The following is a 13,784-nucleotide window of genomic DNA, read 5'->3' on the forward strand; positions in this document are numbered from 1 at the left end:
TAGTCCCACACACTTTCATACACACGGAATAATTAGGGTTGCCAGGTCCCTCTTCGCCATCAGTTGGAGGTTTTTGGGGCAGAGCCTAAGCTGGGCAGGGTTTGGGGAGGGGAGGGACTTCAATGCCATAGAGTCCAATTTCCAAAGCGGCCATTTTTCTCCAGGTGAACTGATCTCTTTCAGCTGGAGATCACTTGTAATAGCAAGAGATCTCCAGCCACCACCTGGAGATGGCAACCCTATGAATAATGCACTTTCAATCCACTTCCAATGCACCTTGTAACTGGATTTCACTGTGAAATAGCAAAATCCACTTGCAAACAATTGCTAAAGTGCATTGAAAGTGGACTGAAATTCAGCATGTGCAAAAGCACCCTCTAACCACTATACCATGCTGGCTCTCCTAATCCTCTGCCTTGCTCAATACAAGAAATCCAAGGCTAGAGCATCCCTGACAGGTGGGCATCCCATTAAAAATCTCCAGTAACAGAGTGCCTATCCCATCCCCATGAGTAATTTATTTTACTGGGTCATAAGGTTGCCAATCTCCAGGTGGGGCCTGGAGATCTTCTGGAGATCTTCTGGAATTACAACAGAGATCAGTGGCTACTTTGGAGAGTGGACTATACACCATTATACCCCAGAGGTCCTGCTCCACCCCAAACTCCACGCTCTCCAGGCTCCACCTTCAAATTTCCAGGAGTTTCCCAAACCAGAGTAGGCAAGCCTAAGTTTCTCCTAATGTTCAACTGAAACCTTCCATGCTCTAAATAAAGCCCGTAGGATCGAATCTTCTTTTCTGGAGCAGCAAAATCAAGCATTTACCCTCCTCCATGTCATGCTGCTTAGAAAATGGTCTACGTTCCTCCTTTGCTCTTCCACAGCCTCAATCAGGTGTGTCAAAGATGCGGCCTGTGGGCCGAATCCGGACCTTTAAGCCCTGTTATCCAGCCCGCGAGCCAGCAGCCACCCCTTGCTCCCCCCTTCTCTGCTCAAGGCATGTGCACTTGGGAGCCTGCAAGCAGCCCCAAGCTATGTTAGGGGCAACGGAGACCAAAAGACAGGGTGGGGTGGGCTAAAAATAGGAGAGGAAAGGGTTCGAGAAGAAAGAATCACAGTACAGCTGCCCCAGGTTCATTTGGGAACATTCTCAACACAACATGGAGCTTCCCAGTTCCCAAAGGAGTCTGAAATGTCCACCAAATGACCCTCCTTCATACCATTTTGCAAATGTTTGCAGCCCAATCAACTACTTCTTCGGGAACAACAGATTAAACCCCCCTCAAGCCCCCTGCGAATGCTCACTACCTTGGGAGCAGTGTGCTGAAAGGTGCCCCCCCCCAAAAAAAACAGTTGAGAATGGAGCTCTTATTTATTTGTTTGTTTATTGATTGGGTACAGATGGCCCAGCCAGACCAAGTGACATTTATGTAGGGTTGCCAGGTCCCTCTTCGCCACTGGTGGGAGGTTTTTGGGGCAGAGCCTGAGGAGGGCAGGGTTTGGGAACAGGAGGGACTTAAATGCTATAGAGTCCAATTGCCAAAGTGGCCATTTTCTCCAGGTGAACTGATCTCTATCGGCTGGAGCTCAGTTGTAACAGCAGGAGATCTCCAGCTAGTACCTGGAGGTTGGCAACCCTACATTTATGTCATATCTGACCCTCCGAACAAATGAGTTCCACACCCCTCGCCTAAACCTTAGAGGGGTATAACAGTTTTTTAACTTAGAAAAAAAGCCTGTATCTTAGGTATCAGAAATCTGGGACAAACTGCTTTATGGGTGTTTGTGACCAGCCTGGTATTGTGGCTTGCTGTATCTTGATAAACCTTTCATTTTTGCTACCTCCCAGGACCTGAAAGGAAACGGGGTTGTCAAGCATCTGGCAGACCGAATGCATGAGTGTTGGGCTGTTTGGGAATGTGTCAGGGTCATATATTGGACAGATCAGGTGATACTGAAACTTTAGCCATTGCATATAATCCTGGAATCATTGCGTAGAGCTAGAACAGACCTGTTCACAATACCAAATGCAGTCCACCGGCTATGTATAGCGATCTGCCTCGTGTTTGTCAAAAGAAATACTGATTTTTCAAGTCCCAGGCAGGCAGCGAAACAGGTTTCTTGAACTGCTGCTGGGCCACATTCAGCTTGCTAGGTCACATCTTACATTCTGGGCCTCAAGCAAATGTGAGCCTCAAGCAAATACCTATGTATTTGGCAAAGATTTGGGATCCTCTCTTTCAAATGCCCCCTTCCCCCATCTAGGGCTGTCAATTCGGTTCGGTCCGAACTGAAAATCAACCGAATTTCCCCTGATTCGTTGCTTTTCTGTTCGGACGGATCCGAACTCAAAACTGGCGGGCAACCGGGGGGGCCGAATTCAGCGAGTTCGGGAGTTCGCGAATAAATTCGGCCAATTCGGCCGTCAGTAAGCAGCATAACCGTCAGTAAGCAGCATTCTCCTCCCCCGGCCAATCGGTGGGCAAGCTGGGTCTTCTTCTGGCCAATCAGTCAGGATTGAGTACTGGAGGAATCAGCTGATGTGCGGCCTGGCCAGGGAGAGAGAGAGAGAGAGCGAAATCCTCGTGTGTGTGGGGGGGTGCTTGTGCACATTCGCTCCTTTCTGTGGCTGCAGGGGGCGCATTTTTTGGGGTGCACACACAAAAATTTCACTGGAACTTCAGATGAAGCTTCTTAAGGTACCCCCCAAGTTTTGTAAACATTGGGTCAGGGGGTCCCGAGATATGGGCTCCCCCCTTTTTCTTTCCATGGCTGCAGGGGGCGCATTTTTTGGGGAACAAATCCCAAACTTTGAGCGGAGTTTCAGACCAGTGTTCTTAAGATACCCCCCAAGTTTTGTAAACATTGGGTCAGGGGGTCTCGAGATATGGGCTCTCCCCCTTTTCCCTCCCCCCTTTTCCATTTATGTGGCTGCAGGGGGCGCTTTTTTGGGGATATAGCCCCCAAACTTCTAGCATAGCTTCAGTGAATTATTCTTAAGATACTACCCAAGTTTTGTAAAGATGGGTTCAGTGGGGGCAGAAATATCGCCTCCCCCCTTTTCTCTTTCCATGGCTGCAGGGGGCGCATTTTTGGGGGTGCAGACACAAAACTTTCACTGGAACTTTAGATTAAGCTTCTTAAGGAACCCCCCAAGTTTTGTGAACATTGGGTCAGGGGGTCCCGAGATATGGGCTTTCCCCTTTCCCCTTTCCCCTATTGGGATGAATGGGGCAGCCGATCCGATCCTGTGTGCATCTCTCCAGAGCAAAACGTTCCGTGCCTAATTGGAATCATCTTGGATTACAGCCCGTCCTGATGGAACAGAAGACAGCCACAGTAAGACCCCTTTGGGGGCTTTAATCTATAATTTTTCTCCTGTGTATGTGTGTGTGTGTGGGGGAAAGCAGAGTCTGTGTGTGTGTGGGGAGGGAGCAGTTTCTGTGGGTGGGGGGGAAGCCAAAGGGGGCTTTCGTCGGTTCTGCCTGGGGTGTGTGTTCCCCCTCAAGTCTCTCGCTCCCTGGTTTGAGGGGGGAGGTTTCAGTTGTGTGTTGCAAAGGTGTTGTTTAACAAGGTTGTGTTTGCAGTTGTTTTGCTAATTTCTCCGCTGTTGTCGGGCTGGGAGCTTTGTGCGTGGGCGGCAAGCTCTGCTGAGAGATGCACAACATTAAGGGTGGGGGGGACCCCTTTCAGGGCCCATATTTCAGCCCCCCCTGACCCAATCTTTACAAAACTTGGGGAGTCTTTCAATAAACGTCCTTTGAAGCTCTGCCAAAAGTTTGGGACCTCTAAGCCCAAAAATGCCCCCCCAGAGCCGCGGAAAGGCGCGGTTGTGTTTTTAATGGCTTTATTCGGCCGAATTTGTTTCCGAACTTTGAATTCCCGCCAAATTGAACGGATCCGAAGTGGGGGAGTTCGGACTTCGGCACATACCGAACCCACAAGGGCCAAATTCGGCCGAATCCGAACTGTACCGAATTTTTTTTTTTGACAGCCCTACCCCCATCTCCCCCCGAACGATGCAAGGTAGAAACGATCTCCGCCGCATCGGTTTTTCAAGACACATCTGTTTTTACCCCCTTACCCATCGTGGCATCTTGCCTGCTTGAGGGTCATGATGATGAAACTGGAGGACCAAAACCGTCACCACCACAGATAAGCCAACGATCACCATGATGCTTGCAAAATACTGAGCTGTGGATGGAAAAGAAATATAGTCAAGGGATACTTAGTTTTTACTGCCTGCTGTAAAAAAAAAAGACAAAAAGATGTAAGGAAACGTGTTCTGCACAACAACACCATATAACATGTATACAATATAACATCTTCTAACCCTCTGCAATTAAGTATTATAGATGCTGCTTCCTCTAATTGGTTGCGTTACAGCAGCGCATTACAAAAGATGCTGAATAGGCAATGCATCACTTGCTAGCTGCCATGTGTGTTCTTTCTTTAGCTGACCAATCATCAAGGCAGATAAGGAGCACGCGTGCAGCAGGTAGGGTTGCCAGCTGCGGGCTGGAAAATACCTGGAGATTGCGGGGGTGGAGTCTGAGGAGGGCGGGGTTTGGAGAAGGGAGGGACTTCAATGCCATAGAGTCCAATTGCCAACGTGGCCCATTTTCTCCAGGGGAACTGATCTCTGTTGCCTGGAGATCAGTGGTAATTGTTGGATTGAATTTGAATTTGATTGACAATGGGCTCTGTGCTCCTCTAGAATCAGCCCCTCTCTTCCTGGTGACAGTTACTTGTAACCGACGCTACCAACTGACAGTCTCTCTCTCTCTGTATCACTCTGTGGTCGCTCTCTGCCTCACTCTCTCTCAGATGTACTATTTATTTATTTTATTGTTTCAATTTAATACCCCGCTCTCCCCGGCCAAGGCCCCTTCCCCCATGTAACAATGTTTCAGTTAATTTGAGGTAAAAGTAGTGGAAACCTCTTAAAGAAAATGTTGTTTGTTTTAAAGGACTTCATAAACATTTATTAAATACAGTTTGTTTGTTTGTTTGTTTCATTTTTGATACGTGTGCTGTTCATATTCCTCCACATAGTTTATGGCTGTTTTGAACTCTGCTGCTTTATACAGGTGGAATATCCTGCACCGGGTTAGTGCTGGGATATTGCCCCACATAAGGGATTGGATTAATTTCCATCTCCCCCCCCCCACAGTAATAGCGGGAGATCTCCAGCCACCACCTGGAGGTTGGCGGCACGAGGGCTCAAATATACAACCACACTGGAAATTCCACAAAAATCATACAATCCCTGGAAAGCATTAACTCATGCATAAACAGGGAAACAAATCAAATTCCAATCATGCACAGCTCTAACATCAAATAATAAACATCAAACAAACAAGCAACAAATTGCAACGGGGCTGAAAGCTCCCGTCTCCGAAGGGTAACAATTACAAAAAGGGGGCAGGAAGCTCCCGTTCCAAAATGTCTAAAGTCTCGAAGGTCCCAAATATCCGTAAAAAGAAGGCAAACAAGATTGCTAATTAGGCCCGGACTGTGTTGTGCCAACATGCCAAGAAGCATCACATGCAAATGTGATGCGCAAGTCTTCTGTGGAAACAGAAGGATGCAGTTATTTCCCTGACTGGTAACTTAGCAGTAAACGCTCAAGGTTTTAATAACAGCTCAGAACATAAGCAAAGTTACCTTCTTAGCCTCCTAATGCCCTCCATATAGTAGTTACATAGCACAATCTATTCCTAATGAGGCTCCGAGGCCTGCAATTAAAACTATAAACTAATAAAAACAGGATCCAGGAACAGTTCTTTTTCCAGGGCAGCACGCTTTGGATGGAAATGAAGAACAGAATATCCTGAGAGACAAAACAGAAGAGAAAAGGCTCTGCTGAGGAAATTCCCATTGAGATGGATTTGGGCAGTTCATATAGTAAAAAGGTAAAGGTCCCCTGTGCAAGCACCGGGGTCATTCCTGACCCATGGGGTGACGTCACATCCCGACGTTTACTAGGCAGACTTTGTTTATGGGGTGGTTTGTCAGTGCCTTCCCCAGTGTAGGACTCCAGCACCTCGTTGCGTTTCTCTCATAAGGAACTTTACTGCAGACATAATCGAGAGTTTAAAAGTTTTATTTAAGAAAGCCAGCGAGTTCAGTGGGTCCATTGAGACATAAAGCTAGAATGGGGAAACACCAGTACATTTAAAGGATCCATACAATAGGACTGATTAGTTTCAGGACACAATACAAAAGGGCCGAGTTGAGGCAGAGTTGCCTTGATAGTTTAGGTATAAGGAAACAACACAGAAGGTAACAGCCGCTAACTATTCACAGGAAAAACCATACATGAAACTAATGTGTGAAATAGCTAGGTGATTGCCAGGGCTCCCAGGCATTGTTCCGCGGGACCTGGAGACTCAGTAACGATTAACCGGGCAGGTCTCCATTGAGGTGTAGATGTCGGGGGGGATGGGCAGAGGCCGAAAGCCAGGAAGCCTTTAGCTGACACCCAGTCATCTTCCCTTTACCCCCAGCAAGCTGGGTACTCATTTTACCGACCTCGGAAGGATGGAAGGCTGAGTCAACCTTGAGCCGGCGACCTGAAACCGACTTCCGTTGGGATCGAACTCAGGTCGTGAGCAGAGCTTGGACTGAGTACTGCAGCTTACCACTCTGTGCCACGGGGCTCCTTAGTTCATATAGAGAAACATATATAAGTCTGGCCTTTCATTGCAGCTCAGTGACGCTATGTTTTTGGCAGGCCTAGGGCTTTCCCAGTGCTCATATACAGACACAGCTGCCATTTTGAAAATGACATCCTTCAGGCCATTCTCAAGAAGGACAATGTTCCCATTGTCATGAAAGATTATTTGAAGCATTATTGAGAGTGATAACAGCAGAGAAAGTAACTTATGTTTGTGATGTTTGTTACTAGTACTGTCGGTCTCTCGCAGGGTCTTTGAATTGAAACACTAGATTGGTGGTACCACTTTGGCCATTTCCAGGCGGCCTCTGACTAGGCTTGCCAACCTCCAGGTGGTGGCTGGAGATCTTCCTCTATTCCAACTGATCTCCAGCCGACAGAGATCAGTTCACTTGGAGAAAATGGCCGCTTTGGCAATTGGACTCTATGGCATTGAAGTCCCTCCCTTCCCCAAACCCTGTCCGCCTCAGTATCCACCCACAAAATCTCCAGGTATTTCCCAACCCTGAGCTGGCAACCCCACTTCTGACCCATACCTTATTGTTTAGCAATTAATGCCCACAATACCAACAAAATGTGGAGGGGTGGTGTTTCATGATCTGCTGGCTTTCCCAAATTGCAACCAACCACCTCAGATTTTTTGGTTTCTCTTCTCTCCTCTATCCAAAGTAGTTCTTGTCAGGACTAGATCACACAAAGAGTAGATGAGGTGATAAAACTTTTCCTGGACTGTTCCCCATCATACTGATTTATATGACCAAGGGGAAACATTCAACCATTTGATTTCCCCACCGAGAAGAGCCCAGCTGGATCAGACCAAGTGGTCCATCAAGTCCAGCATCCTATCTCGCACAGTGGCCAGCCAGTTACTCTGGAGGATCAGCAGCAGGGCATAGAGGCTGAGACCTTCCTCCAATGTTGCCTCCTGAATATTCAGTATCAGTACTCACAGAGGGAAAATTTGAGAAGCCAATTCATATCAGCTGTAAAATAAACATTACTTTTTCATCCAGCACCTTGAGCTCTGATTTTATATTAGTTTCACACTTCAGTACAGAGCAGAGCCTTCACATGGGGGGAAACGGCATACCGCTTATTTTCCAAAGTGAGTCATGAGAGCATGCTACAGTGTGAGAGCACTAATTGAGCAGCTGCCTCATGCGCATACCCCTGGAAAAAGGACTGCTCGGTGCACACTTCAATTGGCATGCAGGGCACACTTTGATCCGCATCTTGCAAAATGTAACATTTGCATTGGCTCAGAGGGCATTTATAAAATGCGCCTGCTTCACAGACAAGCCCAGCCCATCAGGCGGCTCGGCAGACATATTTAACTAACAAATGCTAATCCTAGAACTGTTGATCCAACAGTGTTCATGATGCTAGTATAGAAATAAAGAAATGTTTGGCATAGGAAGCCACAAAATGGAAAACAGGGTTGCTTACTTGTAACTGTTGTTCATCGAGTGGTCCTCTTTGCAGGCCCACATGGGAACTGCACGTGAGCCGCGGACCTCTAATTGGAAAGCTTCTAAAAGTAGCCCATGTGGGACTGCAAAGAGGCCACGAAGATGAAGCTGGAGTTCTCTAATGAGAGTAAAGGCAGTTGGTGTTCCTCCCTCCATTCACACAAATGCTTTAGAATAATTGGGATTAACAATGTTTGCCTAATAATAGATGGATCATGTTGCAACATCGAATCAGTAGAACTTTCATTCCTTTATTTAAAGAACTTGCTCAAAAATCATGCACACAAAAGCATCTGTACACTACACATTTATGTCAGTTTTATTTAGGGTTGGCAATAGGGTTGCCAAGTGCCCAGTGGTGGTGGGTAAAATCCTGCCAATCCACCGGGCTGCCTGCCAACCACCTGAGGGCCGGCAGGCAATGCATGCACGTGCACCCGCACGACGAGGCCACATCACTTCCAGTTTTACCCGGATGTGACGCAGATGCTCTAGCAACCTCCACCAAAACTCAATGGAAACCACAGAGTTTCGGCAGAGATTGATAGAGCATCCACATTGCTTCCGAGTAAACCCGGAAGTGATGTAGGCGCGTCATGCATTGTGCCAGGCGCACCTGCATGTCACATGCTAAAGATAAGTCTGGATAGGAGCATGAGTTTGCTTCAGCACTTCTGGGTTGCAGTGGGTGATTCATAGGGTTGCCAACCTCCTGGTACAGTTAGAAAAGAAACAGCACACAAGCTCAATCTGTAACAACAATCTTATAATGATTCATATAGTTCTCAAACAGTATTAAATAATACAATAATATTACTTTACAAACAATGCAAAGCGTCCTATATCACAATACCCACCCGAAGGCTGCTGGAGTTCTTCGCCTCTCGGCGTGAGGCGAGGTCGGGGGACTGGGAGATTCTGGCGTAACCCCGGGGAGTCACGTAGCGGAGATAGAAGGGAACATTCTATCCAGAAACGTTTTTGCCAGTCGGCTTCATCAGCCCAAATTTCCTAAATATAGGTATCAGTAGCCCCAAAAGGGTTCCTATGGCAGGATTCACAGAGAATTCTCCAGACCTTACCAACTTTCTCTGTGAACCCTGCCACAGAGGCGAGAGGCAAAGAACTCCAGCAGCCTTCGGGCGGGTATTGTGATATAGGACGCTTCTGTTGAACTACTACTGACGCTGCTGTGCTTATTAGAGCGTCCTTCACAGATTTTGCACTTACCAACCTTCTTGGGATCTTCCTATTGCGGTCTCTTTTCGTTCATAGGCACTATCAAAGCCATACAATTTGCATTGTTTGTAAAGTAATATTATTGTATTATTTAATACTGTTTGAGAACTATATGCATCATTATAAGATTGTTGTTACAGATTGAGCTTGTGTGCTGTTTCTTTTCTAACTGCTTGTATTACAGCACCATTGGTTTTATTGTTTGGTTTAACCTCCAGGTACAAGCTAGAGATCTCCTGCTGTTACAACTGATCTCCAGCTGATAGAGATCAGTTCACCTGGAGAAAATGGCTGCTTTAGCAATTGGACTCTATGGCACTGAAGTCCCTCCCCTCTCCAAACCCTGACCTCCTCAGGCTCCACCCCCCAAAATCTCCAGGTATTTTCCAACCCGGAGCTGGTAACCCTACCCCCTGCAAGTAGAAAACTAGCACAAGAGAGGGCTGGGCTAGAACTTCTCTCCCTGATGTATTATATTTCTCCTTGTAAGGGTTTTAAAAACAAACAATCATGGCAAAGCATTTTAAAAAATGGTGTGTGTTCCCCCTTATAGCTTATCCACTTCTCAACTCTGTTCTAAAGCCAGCTTTAATGAAAGCTTTACAAACAGTAGATATTAGAACAGAACAGAATCATAGAGTTGGAAGGGACCACCAGGGTCATCAAGTCCAACCCCCTGCACAATGCAGGAAATTCACAACTACCTCCTCCACCCCACCCCAGTGGGTCATTCCTAATAATAAAGGACATCAGTGCAATACAGGGGCTTTGAGAGTAATTTGGATCAATATGAGGCATACATTTCGATACTAAAACCTCGCACGCAGTTCAGCCAAATTACCTTTGGGATGTCCTCCAGTCGTATTTATTTATATGAAAAGAACTCAGCAGCCTGAGCCATCTGGTAATTACAAGCCTAAATGGAAGTGTAAACTCTGGTCCTTTGCATACCCTCTGAAAGTAAAGCAGCAAGGTGTGTGCAGCATGCATGGCGAATGCTTGACAAGGGAAACGGCGATACGCGCAGCCTTTTATAAGAGCTATCACACGGCCCGATGCTTATGCAAACAGTCCCTGAAGGCCTCTGAAGGTCCCAAGTCCTGGGCAGGATCATAAGGGAGGAGGCGATGTCGCTAGGGTTGCCAACTTCCAGGTAATAGCTGGAGGTCTTCTGCTATTACAGCTGATCTCCAGCCACCAGGGGAACTGATTTCTATCGGCTGGAGATCAGTTGGAATAGCAGGAGATCTCCAGCCACCACCTGGAGGTTGGCAACCCTAGTTCTCACCCAGGCCCAAGGTGTTCTCCTCCTCGCCCCGGTCCTTGCTGCACCACTCTTTCTTGTGTCAGGTAATTGTTTAAACAGACAATTAAATCAGTCACAAATCATACACCAGGCCCTCAAGGGCTTTCATATTCGGTTAGCGCCATCTTGTTCTATTTGTTGTTCTTGTATTGTTTATTTATAAACAATGCAGTTTTAATAGTTTTAATGGATGATATTTTATGGCTCTATTGTATTTACCATTTGTTGATTTGTTGTTACTCGCCCTGAGCCTGGCCTTGGCCGGGGATTGGGGGGGGATACAAATTTAATTAATTAAATAAAAATAAATAGAATGTGAATCAGTCATTAATAAACACTGAATTTAATGTTAATGGTGAGGTTAGAGGAGATAGAAATCTATTTGGAAGATTCCCAAGTAATTCAGTGCCAAACCAAACAAAACCTGGTGATCGGCTCACATCTGACCATCACAGTCAAACACGGTAAGCTTGACTGTCAACCACATTCGCCACAAAATCTGTGGCATCCTTACTTCAGGAAAGATTGAGCAAATACCTCAATTACAAATTTCATGTAGACATATCTAGAGGTCGAGGATCTGATATAACAGCGAAGAGAGGTAGCTACAGGTGCCCATTGTGGGGAGAGAAGGCGATTGTAAGCCGGTTTCATTTTCCTTAAGTGGTAGAGAAAGTCGGCATATAAAAACCAACTCTTCTTCTTCTTCTTCATACTTTCATATCTTCTTCAGTTCCAATAAAGCAAATATCGCAATGAAGCGAGTCATGCTAATTTGTTGGTTTCCCAGTGCATATAATAGTTTATGTTTACGCTACACATCAGCCCAACACTGCTAATCTTGCACAATGTTTTGTAGCAACTTAAAGACAGATTTACAATGCATTCCTGAAATGCGCCAGTGGCCCGACCCAAAGGCCTTAGGAGGCTGACGCACGCCTCCATCGGCGCAGGGGCCCACACCGCCAGCGCCCAGAAGGCACACGCTGGCGTGAGTGGCTCCATCGCCGGCGTGCAGGCATGGACACCGGTCCCCAGCCGGCGCTGCAGCAGCGATGAGCCTGGACACTGTCGCAACCTTCCGCCAGCCTTCAGCCACCGGCACAGGTCGCAGCGGCGAGCCAGGAGGCATTTCAGCGCCCCGGGAGGCGTTGTCAGGCACCGGCCTGTTGTTCAGTGGCTGGCCAGGTGGTTAGCCTCAAGGTTACGATGTTGTTCTCTGTACTGATGTTTTGAAGCCGGCTCTTCCCTGGGAATAAGACCCTGAGAACAGGGAACAGGGGGAGGGTTGCCATGGAAACCAAGAGCTGTTCTGAAAGTTTGCTCTTCTTTATATGTCCTGCACCCTCAGCATTTCCCTATTAGTGTTGTTGCTTATTCCCAAGTCACTTTCTGCTTACCATTGTGCTTATTTCTCAATAAACAACTTTCTATGGAAAATCTGCCTAGGAGTTCGTTTGTGGGATTTAGCTGGTGATCCAGAGCTGACATTACGACACTAATCCCACCAAGAACTTTTTTCTGTGCATTGAACTCCCGCACCCTGACCGGGGCCACGGGAAGGGATTGCCGGCTGTTGCTCCTGAAGGAAGCGCGCCACACACTTCTGGACTCCACCGAGGCTGCGGTTCGAGCCCGGGAGGGCACCCGTTGGCTTGCTGCCCTCGTGGACGGATTTCGATTAACCCAGTAGGATGCTGTACTCCTTGCCCTCATGGCAGAGAAGCCGGAGGAGATAACCCCGGAGAGGCCGGAGGAGTTGGAGCAACTTCAATTTTGCGGAATGTCAAAGAGCTTTTGAGACTCTCAAACGGTTGTTTACCACTGAACCTGTAGTGAAGCATCCAGACTGTCAACGGCCTTTCATTGTTCAGGTAGATGCTTCAGAAGTAGCCATGGGAGGAGCCTTGTTGCAAGAGGGAGACGACGGGCAATTACACCCGTGCGCTTACTTTTCTAAGAGACTTTCCCAATCCCAACTGAACTGGCCCATTTGGGAAAAGGAGGCGGCTGCAGTGAAACATGCTTTGGAAGTATGGAGATATTTCCTAGAGGGGGCAGATACCCCCTTCCAGGTCTGGACAGATCACAAAAATTTAGAAGCCCTGACGGGAACTCACAAACTCTCAGCCAAACAAGTAAGGTGGGCGGACCTCTTATCCAAATTTCAGTTTGTAATAAAACATGTCCCGGGGAAGCAAAATCAGCTGGCTGATGCTTTGTCCCGGCTTCCCCAGTATCCCAATAAACTAGAAAGCCTCACGGAGTCTCTTTTCACTCCGGCACAGAGGGGACTGCCCACGTTAGCCATACAGACCCGGGCTCAAACACAACGCTCCCTGGAAGTCACGGAAGCACCCGTTCACTCACCGAAAACGCTCACCCCCCTTCCCCCAACGCCGCCGACGATAGCACCGGGGGAAGCGCACGCTAGCTCTTCATCCAGGGAGCCCTTTGAACTTTCTAACCCAGCTCCGAATGATCCTCTCCTAGAGGGACTACCCATTTCTTCCAGAGATGCCTTACTCCAAGGATATCAAGCTGAGTGTTCAGCCAGTACTCTCCCCACGGAACTTGATCAGCGCGGGAAACTCTATCTTAAAAATGCCAAATTATATGTGCCGGAAGTACTCCGGAGGGAGGTGTTGCACATTTGCACATGGAGCAAAGACTGCAGGACTAGGGCTGTTGAATTAAAAAAAATTCGGTATAGTTCGGATTCGGCTGGATTCGGCCCGTTTAGATTCGGCATATGCTGAAGTCCGAACTCCCCCACTTCGGGTCCGTGCAATTCGGCGGGAATTCAAAGTTCGGGAAAAAAATTCGGCCGAATAAAGCCATTAAAAACACAACCGCGCCTTTCCGTGGCTCTGGGGGGGGCATTTTTGGGGGTAGAGGTCCCAAACTTTCAGCAGCGCTTCGAAGGACGTTTCTTGAAAGACCCCCCAAGTTTTGTAAAGATTGGGTCAGGGGGGGCTGAGATATGGGCCCCGAAAGGGGTTCCCCCACCCTTAATGTGCATCTCTGAGCAGAGCTTGCTGCCCACGCACAAAGCTCCCAGCCCCGACAAACAGCTGAGAAGTTTTTTATG

The 13,784-nt window shown here is 47.5% G+C and overlaps 1 protein-coding gene across 1 annotated transcript in view; it reads right to left on the reverse strand.

The window, feature by feature from the left end:
- LOC130476266 (neuronal acetylcholine receptor subunit alpha-7-like) overlaps positions 1 to 13,784 on the reverse strand; it is a 106,306-nt gene that overhangs the window by 10,475 nt on the left and 82,047 nt on the right. The window contains exon 9 of the mRNA XM_056848180.1: positions 4,085 to 4,194. Coding sequence (XP_056704158.1) covers positions 4,085 to 4,194 — 110 coding nt within the window. The remainder of the gene's footprint in view (positions 1 to 4,084; positions 4,195 to 13,784) is intronic.

Source organism: Euleptes europaea, chromosome 4 (genome assembly GCF_029931775.1).
Source record: "Euleptes europaea isolate rEulEur1 chromosome 4, rEulEur1.hap1, whole genome shotgun sequence".
Taxonomy (NCBI): domain Eukaryota; kingdom Metazoa; phylum Chordata; class Lepidosauria; order Squamata; family Sphaerodactylidae; genus Euleptes; species Euleptes europaea.